The sequence below is a fragment of the Felis catus genome, chromosome D1, assembly GCF_018350175.1.
Source record: "Felis catus isolate Fca126 chromosome D1, F.catus_Fca126_mat1.0, whole genome shotgun sequence".
NCBI classification, from domain to species: Eukaryota; Metazoa; Chordata; class Mammalia; order Carnivora; family Felidae; genus Felis; species Felis catus.
This window is the reverse complement of record NC_058377.1, coordinates 82853173-82873031: the sequence shown is the minus strand read 5'-3', so window position 1 is coordinate 82873031 and position 19859 is coordinate 82853173. Positions and strand designations below refer to the sequence as shown.

At 35.3% G+C, this 19859-nt stretch overlaps 1 protein-coding gene across 19 annotated transcripts in view; it reads right to left on the bottom strand.

The window, feature by feature from the left end:
- Window positions 1-19859, bottom strand: part of METTL15 (methyltransferase like 15) — a 289458-nt gene that overhangs the window by 93539 nt on the left and 176060 nt on the right. For 8 of the 19 annotated variants that reach the window (XR_006586464.1, XR_006586468.1, XR_006586467.1 and 5 more), the window contains exon 8: window positions 991-1045. The exons of 3 other annotated variants lie outside the window; for them this stretch is intronic. Coding sequence is in view for 8 of the 16 variants with exons in the window: in XM_023239666.2 (XP_023095434.1) it covers window positions 5396-5841 (446 nt within the window). In the remaining 8 variants the exon portion in view is untranslated. Of the gene's footprint in view, window positions 1-990; window positions 1046-2073; window positions 5842-19859 lie in introns of those variants that run through there. 8 more of the 19 variants (XM_023239666.2, XM_045039075.1, XM_023239664.2 and 5 more) reach the window with 1 other exon arrangement.

Here is a 19859-nt window from a genome sequence, read left to right as displayed (position 1 = left end):
AAATATTCTATACACATTTGAAAATGGCCCTAAATAAATCTAAAATTAAAAGTTTTGAAAGAATAAAATAAAAAAGAATATCTGATAAGGGACTAATATCTAAAATATATAAAGAACTTACACAATTTAACACCAAAACAGGCAACCCAATTAAGAAGGGGACAGAGGACCTGAATACACCTTTTTCCAAAGAAGATATATGGGTGGCCAATAGACACAAGAAAAAATGCTCCACATCACTAATCATTAGGGAAATGCAAATCAAAATCACCATGAGCTATCAACTTATACCTGTCAGAAAGACAAGAAATAACTGTTGGTAAGGATGTGAAGAAAAAAAAAAAAAAACACCCATGAACAGCTGGTGGGAATGTAAATTGGTATAAACACTATGGTAAATAGTATGGAGTTTCTTCAAAAAATTAAAATAAAAATGCCACACAACCCAGTAATTCCACGACTGGGTATTTACCCCCTCAAAATGAAAAGACTAACTCAAGATGATATATATGCACACCTATGTTTATAGCAGCATTATACACAGTAGCCAAGTTATGGAAGCAACCAAAGTGTACATCAATACATAAATGGATAAAGAAGATATGATATATACATACAATGGAATATTACTCAGCCATGAATAAGTGAAATGTTGCCATTTCTGAAAATATGGTTGGAATTAGAGGGTATTATTCTAAGTGAAATAAGCCAGACAAAGAGAAATAACATATAATTTCACTTTTATGTGGAATCCAAAAACCAACCAAAGAACAACCAAAGCAACAACAACAAACACAGAAACAGAATCATAAACACAGACAACAAATTAGGTGACTTCCAGAGGGTAGGCAATTAAGGTAAAGGGAATTAAGAGGTACAGACTTAAAGTTATAAAATAAGTAAATCACACGAATGAAAAGTATAGTGTAGGAAATATAGGCCATAATATTACAATAGTGTTGTAAGGTGACAGATAGTAACTATACTTACTGTGGTGAGCAAGCAAGCATAATGTATAGAATTGCTGAATCACTATGTGGTAAACCTGAAATTAATATAACATTTATGTTAACTATACTTCAATTAAAAAAATAAAAGAAATATCACCTTAAATTTATTAATTTAATGGATAATACAGTGTAAAATAAAACTATAAAAAAGAAGTGAGAATTGTTTTGATTTCTTCCTAAATAGCTTAAAAAAGTTATTTATTTAAGTAATCTCTGCACCCAATGTGAGGCTCAAACTCACAACCCCAAGATCAACAATCAAGAGCTGCATGCTCTTCCAAATGAGCCAGCAGGGTGCCCGCAAATAGTCAGCTTTTAATACATACTATGTAAGAAATATACATATACATTTTAACGGAATAAAAGTGCTGATACAGATTTTTTATTTGTACATTTATATGTACATTTTGAATTTTCCATTAAGAATTATCTCTTACTTCTGAATGAGAGATTTCAAATGAAATTAAAATTGCTTTCTTTTAGAAGTCTGCAGTGTAGATACATCATTATTTCTGCTTATTTAAAAACAAAAATCAGAAAAAAGAATTTTATAAACCTCTGAACATTTATTACTCTGCATAGACTAAAGAAAATACGATTTTCAAATGCTCACAAGTGAATTTTAAGAGATATAAAAAACCTACTTAGGCATATTGGATTCTCTCATGAACTACTGGTTGTAACATAATAAATACTTCAATAAAAATGACTTTAAGCACAAATCATGTATCATATATTACATGAAATAGAAAAGATGTCTCTCAAATGATTCATGTCTCTCAAATGACTCTAGAAACTACAAAGAGAAGATTATATAATAACTAATATACAGTACTTAAAACAAAATGAATATACAAAATAGAGATATCAACTAAAAATTGTGTGCTGTTATTAAATTTAATTTCTTAATAAGCAATGAACTAAAACCTCTTAAGAACTGATGTACTACACAGTGGTATTGATGCTATATTAAAATGATTAGTAGAAAGCAGTCAAGAAGAGATTCAGAAACGTAAGACACTTGTTTTATATTCATTATATTTGATTAGAAAAGAAATACACATTCATTTTTAAGACCAGTGTTTATTTTCTGTATGTACTGTTTGAATTTCACAAAAACATTTTCCAGCATAAACTCATTCATGTATTTTATTATACATCCTACAGCAAAGACTAAGAACCAGGCAAGAATGATTGTGGCAAACAGCCTAGTTACAGAAAATAACATATATTTTTACACTACAACATTTGAAACTAATTTGGTATTTATCGAAGAAAGGATTTCTTTCATGAATATTCAAGATTTTTTTCTATCACGGTATTAGCTTCCCAGGGCTGCTGTAACAAATTACCACACATTAGGCGGCTCTGAACAACAGAAACATATTGTCTCGTGGTTCTGGAGTCTGAAGGTCTGAAATAAAGGTGTCAGCAAAATTGTTGGCTCCCACTTCAGACTGAGGGAGAATCTCGTCCATGCTTCTCTTAGGTACTAATGGTTGCCAGCAATCCTTGGTGTCCTTTGGCTTGTAGATGTATCATTCTGATCTCTGCTTTTATCTTCATGTGACATTCCTCCCTGTGTCTCTGTCTTTCTTCTCTTCTTAGAAGGATACCATACATATTGGATTAAGGGCCTGCTCTGCTCCAGTATGACCTCAGCTTAAGTACTTACATCTGTAGTGACCACAGTGCCAAATAAGGTCATATTCTGATGTTCTGAGAAGGACATGAATTTTGGAGCGGAAACACTATTCAATCCAGTGCAGTCACTTGCGATTCAATGTTAAAGAAAAAATTCCCATACTATACAGGATCCAAAAATGACTGATGAATAAGTGAATCATTGTTATATATGAGTGTGATCTCCTATTTTCCAGTCAGATACTCATACAGGAATTCACCTTTTGGAATTTTCTCATTCACAAATATGACTTACATGCAAAACATTTTTTTTCAGAAAAGATTAGCAGATTAACCTGGGTGCATTCATTTCTTTCTAAATTGAGGACACTGCTTCCTAGAATATTTTCTAATTCTGCATAACTAGAAATTACTTTCACTGCAGAATTGCTCAGACTTGAATACAGCCTATACAGTAAAAGCTGTGGGGCACCTGGGTGAGCTAATCAGTTAAGCATCCAACTCTTGATCTTGGCTCAGGTCATGATCTCACAGTTCATGAGTTCAAGTCCTGCATCGGGCTTTGTGCTGATGGCACAGAGCCTTCTTGGAAATCTGTCTTTCCTTCTCTCTGCTCCTACCCCACTGTGCTCTCTCTCTCTCTCAAAATAAATAAATAAAATTTAAAAGAATAAAGTAAAAGTGGCGCACAAGCTTGAGAACTAAAGTTAAATATCACAGAGGTAGATAAAGTTAAATCTAAGGAGAATTAAAGTATTTAATTCTTATCTTTTGCCCATAGTTATGTTAATATTTTATTCACTTGTACTCACCAATTCAGAATGTCATCATAGTGGAGAGAATGAATTTTCCCTGTATTTGAATAGTTTACTAAGCATATTAGTAGTATAAATATGATATCAGGAACTACTTAAGAAAGCAATCATTTATATACACCTTTATTCAACATGCCAATGTACCCTTTGACTATATCTCTCATTCATCCTTCAAGTCATAATTCAAGCATCACGTTGTCAGGCCTGGTTTCTTTCAGTAAATGAAATCCCTACTAGATGTTCTTATCCCTGTATTGCTTCTTTGTAGCTTTTACCACTGTGTTAATTTTACATTGACTTTTGTGATTATTTAACTACCATCACTCTTCTCCACTAGACTCTAAACTCTACAGGCCAGATACTGTGACATATTTTACTCACCTTTATTTCTCTGCCTAGTTCAGTGCTTGCTGAATAATTAAAAAAAAATAGAAATGTTTATTTATATATAAAAAGTTTATACGTGAATTATGAATCAATGTCATTAAGAATCCTCTACCAAGTGAACGTCTCCTGAAAAAAACATCTTACTATTACAGTACTGTTGGGTAAATAAAAGCATTAAAGGGCACATTCCTTTTAAACTTTTTTTTTTTTTAATGTCTATTCATTCTTGAGAGAGAGGGACAGAGTGTGAGAGGGGGAAGGGCAGAGAAAGAGGGAGACAGAATCCGAAGCAGGCTCCAGGCTCCGAGCTGTCAGCATAGAGCCCGCTTCCAGCCTCGAAATCACAAAACATGAGATCATGACCTGAGCTGAAGTCAGACACTTAACCAAATGAGCCACCCAGGCAAAGGGCACATTCATCTTAATATCTTTAATATGCCCTATATTTTATTGCATAGACTTGGTTGAATTATTTTGAATAGCTCAATTAAAAAATGCCAGATTCAAATGATGACAGATTTTATTATTTGTCAAAGACATTCTGGGATATTATTAAAATATAATTGACTTTAAATATTAGTTTTATGAAACATTATGAGGGCTATTGAACAATTTTGCATTTTTACTTTATACTATATAAAAATATAGTACATATCATATTGCAAAATTCCTTTAAAACAATGAACTCTGTAATTTCAAAAGTGACATTTGTCAATATGATGCATTTTAAAAATAATACTTGAAAATTTAAAATTTACATAATACCTGTATTTGAGAAGACTATGGTACTTACTATTTTTTTTTTAATTTTTTTTTCAACGTTTATTTATTTTTGGGACAGAGAGAGACAGAGCATGAACGGGGGAGGGGCAGAGAGAGAGGGAGACACAGAATCGGAAACAGGCTCCAGGCTCTGAGCCATCAGCCCAGAGCCTGACGCGGGGCTCGAATTCACGGACCGTGAGATCGTGACCTGGCTGAAGTCGGACGCTTAACCGACTGCGCCACCCAGGCGCCCCTGGTACTTACTAATTAATTACTCCTAAATAGAAATGAAAATTTCTTTGATGATCTTTACTTACTTATTATTTATTACTTGACCCATAGAAAGTTTGTTGCAAATCTGAATATCTAAATTCAGAACTTAGAAAATACAGATACAATTATAATCTCTATCTTCCGACAGTTTGAGTGTTCATACTTAAATAAATACACATAGTATTCTTCTTTTTAAAAATTTTCCATGATTAGGGAAAGGACTACATTTCAAAAGTCAAATATAATGCTCAGATAGAGACATTTTTCGAGTTTTGGGATGCTGCTTCTCCTTGAGTTGAACCTTCTGTGTCATGCTAGTATTTCTGAGATTTTCTTTCTAAGACAAAAAAATGGTAAATACCCTCAATTTCCACACATATATAGTACATGTTTCTCTATAGATCCCATACTTCCTTATATTAAGTTATTCAGGAATATCCAATAAAAGAAGAGAAACTCTGAGGGAAAACTTGAAGGACCACATGATGAAAACTTTCTTTATCATAATTTGATGGCTGCTCTAAGCTTGGCTGAGCGTGCTCTGGGGTTATCCTGTACATCCTGATCTTCTGGAGTAAGTACTTTCTTGTGTATCAATTCCCACATTAAAGGGGCTCTGCTTATAGAGTCTCCTTCCTTGTTTTCATAACTTGAACGTAATTGTGATGCTTGTATCACCTTCTGTCTGGCACTTAGGTTAAACCTTTCTGTCATGCTTATCCCAAGCAAGAATCGTTTGACAATGCGATCCTCTAGTGAATGGAAGGAGAGGGCAACAAGGCGACCACCAGGTCTCAGAAACTTCTGAGCTGTCTTCAATCCTATGTAAAGTTCATTCAGCTCATTATTTACAAATATTCGAAAAGCTTGGAAAGTCTTGGTAGCAATATGGGTAGATCGTTGTAGCAAGTCTTTTCGTGCAAAAATAGCAGATGGAGGAAATGCACCTATAAAAAAATTTAGTAAAAACAGGAAAAAAGGAGAGGAAAAATTAATATTTTCCACTCTAAGTCTATGTTGTATTGTGTGTGCATATATTTAAGGAACTAAGTTTCTTTAGAAAATTGTGGCATTTCAGCCATACTTTCCCATTTTATTTCCAACCATTCAACCAAGATTCAAACTATTGTGTCAGAAACAGCTTTCATAACTCATAAGAGTAACTTGTGTCAAACACGGAGCAGATAAAGAGGTAGCCAAATTTTTGAAAAAAGAATGATTAAAAAAACTTCCCAACTTAGGTGAAAGACATTAACTCACTGATACAAGAAGTTCAGTGAACCCCAAATATAATGAACAAAAGAAAACTGCATCTAGGCACATCATAATCACACTATTACAAGCTAATCAGAAAAATCTTGAATACAACGAAGAAATACATTACATAAAGAAGAGCAAAGATATGATTAACAGTTATTTTCTCATTAGAACAATTGAAGCTATAAAGTACTAGAATAACATTCAAATTGTTAAGGAAAAATATCTGTCTTCCAAGAAGACTATCTAAAACTATTCTTCAGAATTAAAGTTCAAAGACATTTTTAAATGAATAAAAAAAATGAGAGGATCCACTGCTAATATGTCTGTATTCAAGAAATGCAAAAGGAAATACTTCCATGTTGAAGTAAAATGACACCAGATGATAATTTGCATATACAGAAAAAAAGAGATTATAGATACATCTTTATATATTAATTCTCTTATTTTCTTTAAAATACAGGACTCTTTAAGTGAAATTATAACAATTTTTTACATTTATAAATACTTTAATATAGATAGCTCTGTCCTGTATATGATAGGCAACAGTGTGAAGGATTAGAGTGGGTAAATGGAACCATACACTTGCAAGATTCATGTTTTGCTAGAAGTTAAAGTTGCATATTGTGGTCCCTAGAGCAATCGATAAAAATAATGCAAAGAAATAGAGCTAATAATCTAACAGCGAATAAAAATAATACACAAAAATTATTGTTTAACACAAAAGACAGAAGAGAACAAGAAACAAAAATGAGGCAAAGAGAAGACAAATAGTAAAATGGCAGACAGTAAAACCAAATATATCAATAATTACATAAAGTATAAATGTACTCAACATCCCAATATAAATGCAGAGGTCATCAGATGAAAAAATAGTGAGACCTAACTGTACATTGTCTAGAGAAATGTACTCTAACTATAAAAACAAATAGAAGTGAAAACAAGGAACAGACTGTGGAAAGTTATGCCATGTACACAGAAGCATAAAGAAGAGAGGTCATTATATATTATTATATCATAATATATAATAATGATATTAATATTAGAAAAAACAAGTTTTTGAAAAAAGGGAGAATTCCTAGTCCCAAAGAGGAACATTTCCTATTGACAAAAATGTCAATACAGCAGAAAGATACAACTATAAGTGCATATGCACCAAATAACATAGTTCTCAAAATTTCAATGAAAGAGAGTATCTGTACAAAAGAAGATGAACTTCAATTCTTACTACACACTATACACAAAAAGCGATACAAAATGGACCACAGACCTAAGAGTAAATACTAAACATAAAATATATATCTGACAAAACTCTCTTATCCAGAATATATAAGGAAATCTCACAACTTAATAAACAGAAGCTAAACCACCTATTTGAAAAAAAAGGGCAAAAATTTGGACAAACACTTCACAAAAAGATATACAAAAAGTCAGTAAACATGTAAAGACATTCATCATTATTAGCCATAAAAATGCACATTAAAACCACAATGAAATACCACTACACATCCACTAGATGCTACATCCTAGAAAGCAACAAACTATTGAAAATGACCCAAGAGGGGTGCCTGGGTGGCTCAGTCGGTTAAGCGGCCAACTTCAGCTCAAGTCATGATCTCGCAGTCCGTGAGTTTGAGCCCCGCGTCGGGCTCTGTGCTGACAGCTCAGAGCCTGGAGCCTGTTTCAGATTCTGTGTCTCCCTCTCTCTGATCCTCCCCCATTCATGTTCTGTCTCTCTCTGTCTCAAAAATAAATAAACGTTAAACAAAAAATTTTAAAAAAAATGACCCAAGAAAGAAATAGATAATCTGAACAGAACTATTACAAGTGAAAGGATTAAACCAGTAATCAAAAGCAACCCACAAAGAAACGTCCAAGCCCAGAGATGGCTTCACTGCTGAATTGTGCCAAATATTAAAAGAATTAATAACAATACTTCACAAATGCTTCAAAAAAAATTGAAGAAAAGAGAACACTTCTCAAATTACTTTATGAGGCCAGTATTACTATGAAACTAAAACCAAAGGCATCACAAGAAAATTACAGATCAGTATCTCTTATGAATATAAACATTAAAATCCTCAACAAAATATTAGCAAAGCAGCGTATTAAAAGAATTATATGCCATGACCAAGCTGCATGGTCATGACCAAAGATAGCTCAACACATGGAAATTGACCAATGTAATACATCATATTTATGGAATGAAGGAAAAAAAACACATGATCATTTCAATTGATGCAGAAAGCATTTGAAAAATTTCAACACTCTTCCATGATAAAAACACTCAAGAACTAGGAATAGAAGGAAAGTACCTCAACATAATGAAGCCCGTATATGAGAACTCAGACCTAACATTATACTTAATGGTGAAAGACTGAAAGTTTTTCTTCAACGATCATGAACCAGCAAGGATACCCCGTTTTTTTTTTTTTACCACTTCTATTCAACACAGTACTGGAAGTTCTAATCAAGGAATCAAACAAGAAAAAGAAATAAAAGGCATCCAGATTGGTAAGGAAGAAGTAAAATTATCTGTTTACAGAGGACAGGATCTTCTATGTAGAAAACAATAAAGATCACACATATACACACCTTGTGAGAACTAACAAATGGATTCAGCAAAGCAGCAGTATATAAAATTAACATGCACAAATCAGTTATGTTTCTACACTTAATAATAAACAATCCAAAATGAATTTTTTTCACTAGGGTTAGTTTATTATTTTTTTAAATATGAAATTCATTGTCAAATTGGTTTCCATACAACACCCAGTGCTCATTCCAACAGGTGCCCTCCTCAATACCCATCACCCACCCTCCCCTCTCTCCCACCCCCATCAACCCTCAGTTTGTTCTCAGTTTTTAAGAGTCTCTTATGTTTTGGCTCCCTCCCTCTCTAACCTTTTTTTTTCCCCTTCCCCTCCCCCATGGTCTTCTGTTAAGTTTCTCAGGATCCACATAGGAGTGAAAACATATGGTATCTGTCTTTCTCTGTATGACTTATTTCACTTAGCATAACACTCTCCAGTTCCATCCACGTTGCTACAAATGGCCATATTTCATTCTTTCTCATTGCCACGTAGTATTCCATTGTGTATATAAACAGAATTTCTTTATCCATTCATCACTTGATGGACATTTAGGCTCTTTCCATAATGTGGCTATTGTTGAAAGTGCTGCTATAAACATTGGGGTACAACTGCCCCTATGCATAAGCACTCCTGTATCCCTTGGGTAAATTCTTAGCAGTGCTATTGCTGGGTCATAGGGTAGATCAAAAATTTGATTCCCAATAGCATCAAAAAGAATCAAACACTTAGGAATAAAGTTAAAAAAAAAGAAATGTAAAATTTATGCTATGAGAGCTACAAACAATATTTTAAAAATTTGTTTAAGATGGCAATACTCCTTCCTCCAAATTGGTTTAAGATTCAATGCAATCGCTATCAGATCCCAGCTGACTCTTTATATAAACTGACAAGCTAATTCTAAAATTCACATGGAATTGTAAGAGACCCAGAACAGTCAAAGTGATCCAGGGGTGGGGTGGTGGGATGAAAAAAAAAAAAAAAAGAGAATGAAGGAGGACTCACACTTAAGGATTTCAAAACTTTCTAAAAAGTAATGGTAACTAAGACAGTGTGGTACAACAGACAGAGAAATCAAAAGAATATAATTGAAAATCCAGAAATAAACCCTTCTATCTATGAGCAACTGATTTTTGACAAGAGTGTCAAAGCCATTCAATAGGGAAAGAATGGTGTATTGAACGAACAGTGTTGGGACAACTGGATAGTCATATACTAAAAACTGGAGTTGGACCCTTAAGTTATATAGAAAAATTAACTCAAAATGGATCAAAGACATCAATGTAAGAGCAAAAATTAGAAAACTCTTAGAAGAAAAACACAGGGATAAATATTAATGACATTGAATTTAGCAAATAATTCTTAGATATGACACCCAAATCACAAAAAAAAAAACAAAAGAAAATTGTACTTCATCAAAATTAAAAATTTTGTTCTTTAGGGGCACGTGGGTGGCTCAGTTGGTTAAGCAACTGACTCTGGATTTCGGTTCAGGTTATGATCTTTTGTGTCATGACTTTGAGCCGCAGGTCAGGCTCTGCACTGACAGTGTGGAGCCTGCTTGGGATTCTCTCTCACTTTCTCTTTGCCCCTCTCCTGCTCGCTGTCTCTCTCACTCAAAATAAATAAATAAGCTTAAAAAAATTGTTCTTGAAAGGACACAATCAAGAAAATGAAAAGACAACCAAAAGAATGGGGAAAAAACTGCATATCATATACCTGATTAGAGATTTGTATCTAGGATATGTAAAAGAAGAAAATTACGAAGTGATGCATGTATGTTAGTATTTACATTTTAAAATATGCACATCAAAAGAGACAAGCCCCATCTAGTTTTCAAGAATAGGGTTAAATAAAAAGTGTTGATTTAATAAACCAATGAATATAATTTTATTTAGACCTACTCCATTGGTATACAAATTATATTAAAGTATAATGTTCAATGCATTTATACAGAAATTTTCTATTTAAATTTTCGTTTAATCATGTCTTAAAATTTTTGTTCCTAGAGAGTATTATCCCAGAGAGATGTAATCCTTCCAGTCCAGATTTTCTATGGATGAAGATCTGAGAGTATGGCTGCAATCCTGGCACTTGAGTTTCCTTGGCATGCTTCTTACAGCAAAGTAAATTATACAAGGCTGGTACCTTAGTACACATTTTAGTAACCTGCAGGTCCAGAAGTACATTAAGACACACCTGATTAAGCTTCTTGGGGAATTGGATCAGAGAATGAAAGAAATAGTATCTTACTTGTACCAGGGAGCTGAGAACCTGGCTGTCAACAGTTAACCAAATCAGTGTTATGGATTCACTCTTTCCTCTACCAAAACTACTCTGATGAAAGGCTCTTAGAAGATGTTAGATGTTAGGAAATTTATCTTCTAACAACAGGTCTCTCAGAAACAAACTATCAAAGACAAAGCTGAAGAGGGAGATCACCTCTTTTCTATTTGCTATTCAATCTCCCTGCTTTCCACAGAATGAGTTTTGGTCACTGGGAAATGTATTTTATTTTTTTTTTAAATTTTTTTTTTCAACGTTTATTTATTTTTGGGACAGAGAGAGACAGAGCATGAACGGGGGAGGGGCAGAGAGAGAGGGAGACACAGAATCGGAAACAGGCTCCAGGCTCCGAGCCATCAGCCCAGAGCCCGACGCGGGGCTCGAACTCACGGACCGCGAGATCGTGACCTGGCTGAAGTCGGACGCTTAACCGACTGCGCCACCCAGGCGCCCCTGGGAAATGTATTTTAAAACATTTGAATATCTGAACAAATATGCAACTCTTCATATTTTAGAGCATGAATTTAGAGGATGCTTCAGGAAGGGTGTATTCCTAAAGACTTGCATGATTCAAACCTTGCATAGTTCAACACTAATTTTCTCAAAGAAGAAATGTAATATAGAATACATTTTAATTTACATGTATTTTGATGTAAAATAGGAGGTTAACATCCATGGAGCACATGAAGCAACAAATAACGTAGCATTTAAAAAAAAATGTTTTTTCTTAACATTATCTCTAGTATTTTGTAGAAATAAAAGGATGGCTCAAAAGGTTAATTCCCTAGCTTTCCTGGTTCTTATCACATTTCAAGGATATATATTCGAGGATGTTGTTCTAACAGCACTGAATTAGTCAGACCTGGCTATATGTTAACTAATTTGATGAAATAACACAATGGTAGAGAGCTTAAAAATATTTGCTTGGGGCGCCTGGGTGGCGCAGTTGGTTAAGCGTCCGACTTCAGCCAGGTCACGATCTCGCGGTCCGTGAGTTCGAGCCCCGCTTCGGGCTCTGGGCTGATGGTTCGGAGCCTGGAGCCTGTTTCCGATTCTATGTCTCCCTCTCTCTCTGCCCCTCCCCCGTTCATGCTCTGTCTCTCTCCAAAAATAAATAAACGGTGAAAAAAAAAATTTGCTTGATATTGTCAATGAATGTATTTTTAAAAACTAATGAAAATAGAAAATGCTAAAATCATAACTCAAATCACCATGCAAATTCTAATATAAACAACAGCATTGGTTCATTTGACATAAAGTATGGTAGGCATTTCCATTTACCAGCTAAATGGTACCTTCCCATGGCTGAATTATCATTTATAATTCATTCAGCCAGCTAGCTGTGAAATTATGAGATCCCTAATTATTTTAAATGAAGGGATCTGTTTTTATTTCAAAGTATTTCACATGAGAATTTATTCATATTTTATATTATACAACCTCACGTTTATATAATTAATACATTAAACATATGCATACTGCATACAAATCTGCAGCTGAAAAATTAACACCACTGTGATCAGACAAGTTTTCGTTATAGGGTCTAATTAGGCCTTGCCAATGTCATATAATAGAGAGAGAAAATAAGAGCTTTCATTTTATTTAGGAATGGTCTTAAAGATAATAGGAGAACTCCAATCCATGAAAAGCTTTTCTTCCAGGGCTTTCTTATTTTGCTTAGAAAATCCTAAACTAGACTCTGTGAAATGGGTTTCCTGGGCAGGATTTCTAGGTGTGGTCCGGTGACCTCCTGAAGTCCCATCTTTATGGGAAGATAAAGAACTGCAATGGGCAAACGATGTGTTCCGTGGAGTTTTCTGCTGCTGCTCTGGGTATCAGAAGTACATATGCTGCCTTATTTTAGAGAAGTTCAATTTCTAGGACTACCCTCCTTTATAAACTGGCACTTCTGTGTCTGTCATTTATAGGAAGAAAGGCTGATGATGCAGATTGTATAAAATGAAATTAAAAAGAAAAAACCAGAATTTAAACAGTCAGTAATGGAAATTAAAATAGTAAAAACAAAACATCAACTGGCAATGGTACACATAGACAAGAAGAAAAGACAATCCTACTATCAAGGATTAAGCAAAGATTTTTGGTCTGAATTAGCAAGTTTTTTTTTTTTTTTTCAACATTTATTTATTTTTGGGACAGAGAGAGACAGAGCATGAACGGGGGAGGGGCAGAGAGAGAGGGAGACACAGAATCGGAAACAGGCTCCAGGCTCTGAGCCATCAGCTCAGAGCCCGACGCAGGGCTGGAACTCACGGATCGCGAGATCGTGACCTGGCTGAAGTCGGACGCTTAACTGACTGCGCCACCCAGGCGCCCCTAAATTAGCAAGTTTAAAGACAATCAGTAAATGTCCTGTGCCTGTAAGGTAACAAAAATGGACTTGGCTTGTGAAAGTCACTGGCCAGAGAGCAAGGGCCAGAGTTCTCCTAGGTAAGCAGAGACTATGTGGGAACATCTGCTGGACTCTAAATTAGGTCAGAGAAAGAAAAATATTAAAATGAGACCTGGTTCTTGCCCCTGAGGAACTCACTCTTTTGCAAGACGTCTTCCTTCTCCCACCTCCTTCTCATCGCTCATATCCTATTATCAGAAATAGAAACAGGTCTCTGCTCTTCCCTCTATCCTGAGCTTAGTCACAGATCTTAGATGGCTAATTCATTTGATTAAGGGATACAGTAGGTAAGACAGAAAATATTGACTCAATCACAAATTTGGTCCTTTGATTTGGTGCTTAGAGAAAATCTCTTTTGTGTTTTCTAGTCCATCAATGGACTTAGTTAACACCAGGCCAATGTGAATGAGTTCTAAGTGGGCAGAGGTGTGCTTACTCCTAGTGGAGCACTTGTCACACTCTACTGTGATTACTAGGTTACTTGTGTCTCAGTACCTTGATGCTGAATAGGAGCTGTTTCATGTTCATTCTTCATATTCCTCATACTTAACAGAGAAGCTTGTGATTCTTAACCTTGACTGTACATCAATCACCTGTGGAGCCTTTGAAAAAAAAAAGATGCCTGGCCCCAGTCCAGACCTATGGAATCAGTTTCAGGGGTTTATTACATGGGAATCACTACTTCTAAAAAGCTTCACAGAGGATTTTGATTGCAGAACTACTATAGTAAACACTCAGTAAATGTTTATTGAAAAGATAATAAATAGATAATGAATGGAAAAAATAAATGGATAAGTGAAGAGTATAATATTCAATCATATAAATGAACGACTAAATGAAGGGCATATTTTTAGTCACAGAAAACATTACGAACTGAATTTTCAAATAATGTTGTGAAATGCCCTACTTTTTGGCCAAATGTGAATATGGGTAACAAATTATGATTTTAATGGGACAACTGAACTCTCAAATTTGCTAGTTATTTCATTATCTCAATATAATTATTCCTATGTATTTAATGATATTTGATAATGGCTGGGAATGAATGTTCTTAATGAATCAATTATTTGCACATGCAACAGAGCACCTGCAAATAATTTTAACCTCAGGAAATGCAAACTTGCAAGCGTTTATTAACTGAAAGTAACCAATGTGCAAGGTGAATGTTTTTGCATATTTCTTTTACAGAATAAAATAAGACATGAGAATGATCTTCAATGATATCAACCCAAAATTTTTTCCACAAAGATTAGTGCACAATACTGTTGATATTTTTTGTAAGCTTTTATTTCACTTAACACCTATGAAATCCTTAACCATGAGTTTTCTCAATTCTTCAAAATGGCAGAACTGCTTTCCTCCGAATACTTTTTTTTTCATGCTTTGAGGTTTTTTATATCCTTCTAATACTTTATGATTGCAAAATTATGCTAGTAAATCTGACTACAAAAGGGAATTAAAGGTTAACATACATTTAACAGCAAGATGTTTTCGAGTTAAGTACACTTTTAACAACGTATAGTTAAAAGTAAATGTACATTAAATCCACTATGCGGTAACAAGTTGTAATTTCAATTCAATTTTACATTATTTGATACTTACCTCTCACACAGTAATTTGGGAAAATTTCTGACATACGAGATTGACCCTAGCTGTTCAAGAAAACTGTTGAGTTCTGCCTCATTAGAGGTACTCGCTTCTCACATTCCAAATCAAGTTTGTTGTTGCAAGATTTTTAAAGTTCCTGACGGTCTCATATGGTTACTCTTCCCTTTCTCTCATATCAGCAATTTTTGACAGCTCTATATCCGAATTGTATCCAGAACCCCACCATTTCTCACCAGTTCCACTATCACACTAGTCCAAGCCATCATCTTTTCCACACAGCCACCAGGTCAATCCCTTTTTTCTTTTTTTGGGAGAGAGAGAAAGAGGGAGGGAGGGAGGGAGGGAGGGAGGGAGGGAAAGAGAGAAGGAAGGTACGCAGTGAGGGAGAGGGGCAGAGGAAGAGAATCTTAAGCAGGCTCCATGCTCAGCATGGAGCTCAGCTCACACAACCCTGGGATCATGACCTGAGCTGAAAGCAAGAGTCCTACCCTCAACCAACCAAGTCACCCAGGCACCTCAGACCACTTCTTTTCATATAAAAATTAGATCATGTGATTATACTATTCAACACCTTTAGTGTCTTTCTATCACGTGATTATAAACTGAAGGGTTGCCTGGCTGGCTCAGTCAGTTAAGCAGCGGACTCCTGATTTCGTCTCAGGTCATGATCTCAGAGTCTCGAGATCCAGCCACATGTCAAGCTCTGCACTGAGCGTTGAACTTGCTTAAGATTCTCTCTCTCTCTTTCTCACTTTCTCTTCCCCTATCCCTTGATTGTGCTCTCTCTTTCTCTGTTCCCCTCTCCCCTGTTCGTGCTCTCTCTCTCAAAAAAGAAAAGATTTTAAAAAAGAAAGAAAAACTGAAGTTCTTACCTTGGTCAAGTGTCTCTGTGCCACATGCAACCACTGCTACCTACCACTCCCATTTCTTTGACCTCACCTTCCTAACCTTGAGCTCTGTACTCTTAACTGAACCATGGCATTTTCCTTCCTGGGACCTTTGACTTCCCTCACATACCTGGATGGCTTATTCCCTACTTCATTCAGGTCTATTCTTAAGTATCACAGAATTAGATAGCCTTTGACCACAGTTATGAAAAGTAGTATCCTGCCACTAAAGTCCCTTACACTGTTTAATTTTTTTCCTAATATCTTATCAGGAACAAATATTCACTTGTTTACCACCTGTCTTCCTCCACTAGATTATGTACTCAGTGAAAACAGAGAACTGTTTGTTCACTGCCATAAATCCTTTGCACCAAGAAGAGTTGGTGGATTTAACGAATGATTTCATTTGTACTTTAAAGTTATAAACATAATTATTATTTAAAAAACAAACAAAAACATATCATTAGTTGTACATGAAGTAAAACATTAATGTCATTACTCCTTAAATCCCACCCCAAGAAACAACTGAGAGGTATACTTTATAATTTTTTTCCTGATAAACACATATGACATTGTATATGTAAATGTATCTATGCATATAAATATATTTGTAAGAAGGAAGTGCACAATAAACTGCAACTTGCTTTGTTTACTTATCATACTTTAAAAAATAATTTCAGTCGTAGAGATGAATGTAATTCATTTTGCTTGTTCATATAACAAATGGGTGTAGTGTGAACCACAGTACCAGAATACCATGGTAATTAAGACAGAGGCAGTCTCTACTCTGGTGGCACTCAAGTTGCCATCACAGTAGTAACATTTAGGATTGTCTCTATTTTTGCTATCACAAAAATATTGCAGTAAACATGTGAATTACACATTTTAAATTTCTGCATGGTAGAAAACTCCACAAAGTAAAAAGACAGCCACATTGTGGGGAAAAAAAAATATTTGTAACTATTTGAACCTATGATAGTCATCTATAGGATTAGAGTTTTTAGGTCAAAAGCTATTTACGTCCATTTAAACTTGAATCAATGCTTCTAAATTCACTCTCAATAGATTGTACCAATTTATTTCCATCAATAGCACATGAGTCCATCCCCCATATCTCCACTAGTACTAAAACTAGCTATCTTTTAAACCGTAACTAGTCTACTATACTGAGCAAATAATAGTTTATAGTTGTTTTAATTTACATTTCTTTGGCAATTAGTAGAATTGGGCATCCTACCAAATCTAATGGCTATTTGATTTCAGCTATGAATTGACTGAGCAAATCCTTTGTCCATGTTCTTATTCTGAGGTTGCTTTTTTTTCTTTATTGATTTAAGAGAGCTGTTTATAAAATAAGGATATTAAACTGTTTGTCTTATATATAGTTGCAGATATGTTTCCTGGATCGTGACTATCTTTTTACTTTGTGGAGTTTTTCTGCCATACAGCCATTAAAACAGTATGTAGACTTTTTTTTCATATTTTTTTAGATTTTATCAAGTTTAAAAAGTCTTTCCCCATATCAACATTATGTAGTTACAATCAACTGTATGTTCTCTGGTATATTTCTAGTTTTATTTCCTATATTTAAATATTTAATCCACAGAAGATTTAATTTTAGTATGGTATGAGGCAGGGATCTAACTTCATTTTTTGAAAATTACATAGCCAATTATCCCATTACATGGTACATTAATTCCCTACTCATTTGAAGTACCACTTTGATCATATACTACATTAAAAATTTTTAATGTTTATTCATTTTTTGAGACACAGAGAAACAGAGCATAAGTGGGGGTGGGGCAGAGAGAGAGGGAGACACAGAATCTGAAGCAGGCTCCAGGCTCTGAGCTGTCAGCACAGAGCCCTATGTGGGGTCTGAACCCATGAACTGTGAGATCATGACCTGAGGTGAAGTCAGATGCTTAACCAACTGAGCCACCCAGGTGCCCCTAGTTTTTTTTTTTTTTTAAGTTTATTTATTTACTATTTGAGAGGGACAGAGACAGTGCCAATGGGGGAGGGGCAGAGAGAGAGGGAGGGAGAGAGAGAATCCCAAGCAGGCTCCATGCTGCCAGTGCAGGGACTGGCTCGGGACTCAAACTCACGAACCCGTGAGATCATTACCTGAGCCAAAGTTAAGAGCTGGACACTGAGCCACCCAGGCGCCCTCTCACATATCTTAATTATGTCATTAAATCCCTATAATAATTCTAAGGGAAAGGCAGATATTCGTATTTCCATTTAAAGGTGAAATACTGAGGGTTAAAGGCCTCTTCCCAAGTTCACAGAGCTCAAATGGAAATCTGGGTCTTTTTAACATGAAGCCTATCCCTACACCTGTTCTTCCTATGAGACCAAATGAAGTCAACTCCTCCCGAAGAGAGGTCTAACATTTCTGACTACTCCATCTGATAAACACACTCTGGGAAGGCCAGTTTTGTTTTGTTAAAAAAAAAAAAAAATCATTTCATTATATAGGTTTGTTATGTTAATTTTTCAGTTTCTTGTGGATGTTCTTGAGTTTTCTTGTCTTTACGTGTGCTCAAAACAAGGCAACAATTTTAAGATAGTACATTCACCAAACCACCTCATCTCCTTTTTCCTGATTAGAATTTAAGGAAGTTAAGATGAAATCACATGGCTTAGAGTGATTTGCAGAAGCTCTGATTCCATGTCTAGTGTTTTATTTCGGGGAGAAAATGAGTGTGGAATCTTTAAGCCTGAATAGCCTTTTACTGAGAGATGTTGTAATGGAACCCAAATCACTTTGCATCAAGTTGCAAGAGTTTGGCTTTCTCTACACTTTTCCCTTGGGGAGATGTGCATTGTTAGGCCTCAAGACGGCACATCTGGTGAAGGCAGCGAGTGCCCTGGTCTCTTACCCTGGGAACGGTAATGAATACCTTTGGCTTTTGTCCTTTTCGTTCTATTGAAAATAACATATTGTTAGCTCAGGTTATTAGACTGTACATTTGCCTCTCTTCTTCATCAGCTTTCTTGATAGTGGGTTTAAAAAAGAAACTCCTGTCATTATCAAAAGACTTTTGGGCAGGTACTGATTACATGTTTTTGATTAAGAATCTAGACTAATCCAATGCAGTACACACTGGGGCCTTTCCTGACTCACTTGCTAGGAAAGGAGCCCTTTATAGTTGTTTTTATGCTCCAAAAATTAGTGCTTAATATTCTCTTGCTAAGCAAAATGAGGGGACAAGCTTGTGTAAAATTAGAAATAAAGGGTTCTGGTGGCTAAAGTCTTGGGAAATTAAACCCAGCTCTAAAACTTTTTCTTTAAAGCTTCTTGAGAAATATTGAAAGAGAAGAATGAAAGATTTTCTATACATTTTATATTATGCATTTCTTGTAAATACAGTTTCAGCAATGACAGGGCAGTGATCCTTGCTCTTGTTCTGTCTAGAATGCCCTTCTCCTTCTTCTTACAGTTTATGTCTACTCATCCCTAATGCTAAGGTGGCATCTTCTCCAGGAAGCTTTTGCAATGACCTTTTTATACATATTTCAACAAACTATTGCCATTCTACATTATTGGTCTATTAACATCTACTAGCCTGTAAAAGGTCCAAAGATCTTGTACTATCTTCATTTATATCCTCAGTCCCAGGTCTCAGTCCCAGGGCTAAGGCCTGGTGCACAGTAAGTGGTGAAGGGATAAAATCCACTAAATAAGAGACACTCCTCCAGTCCCGAAGATCAAGATGCACCATAAATGGTATTCTAAATGTGGACATTCCTGAAAGCGCTGAAATCTTTGTAAGATTGTGTGTGTATGTACAGTTTTATGTGGAGATAATCCAGGGTTTCTACTGAATTCTGAAATGCATCAGGGACCCCAAAGTAGGTAAATTCCTGGTAAAAAGAGTTGGCTGAGTTGTCAGCTTACAATTTACCGCCTTTAGTGACAC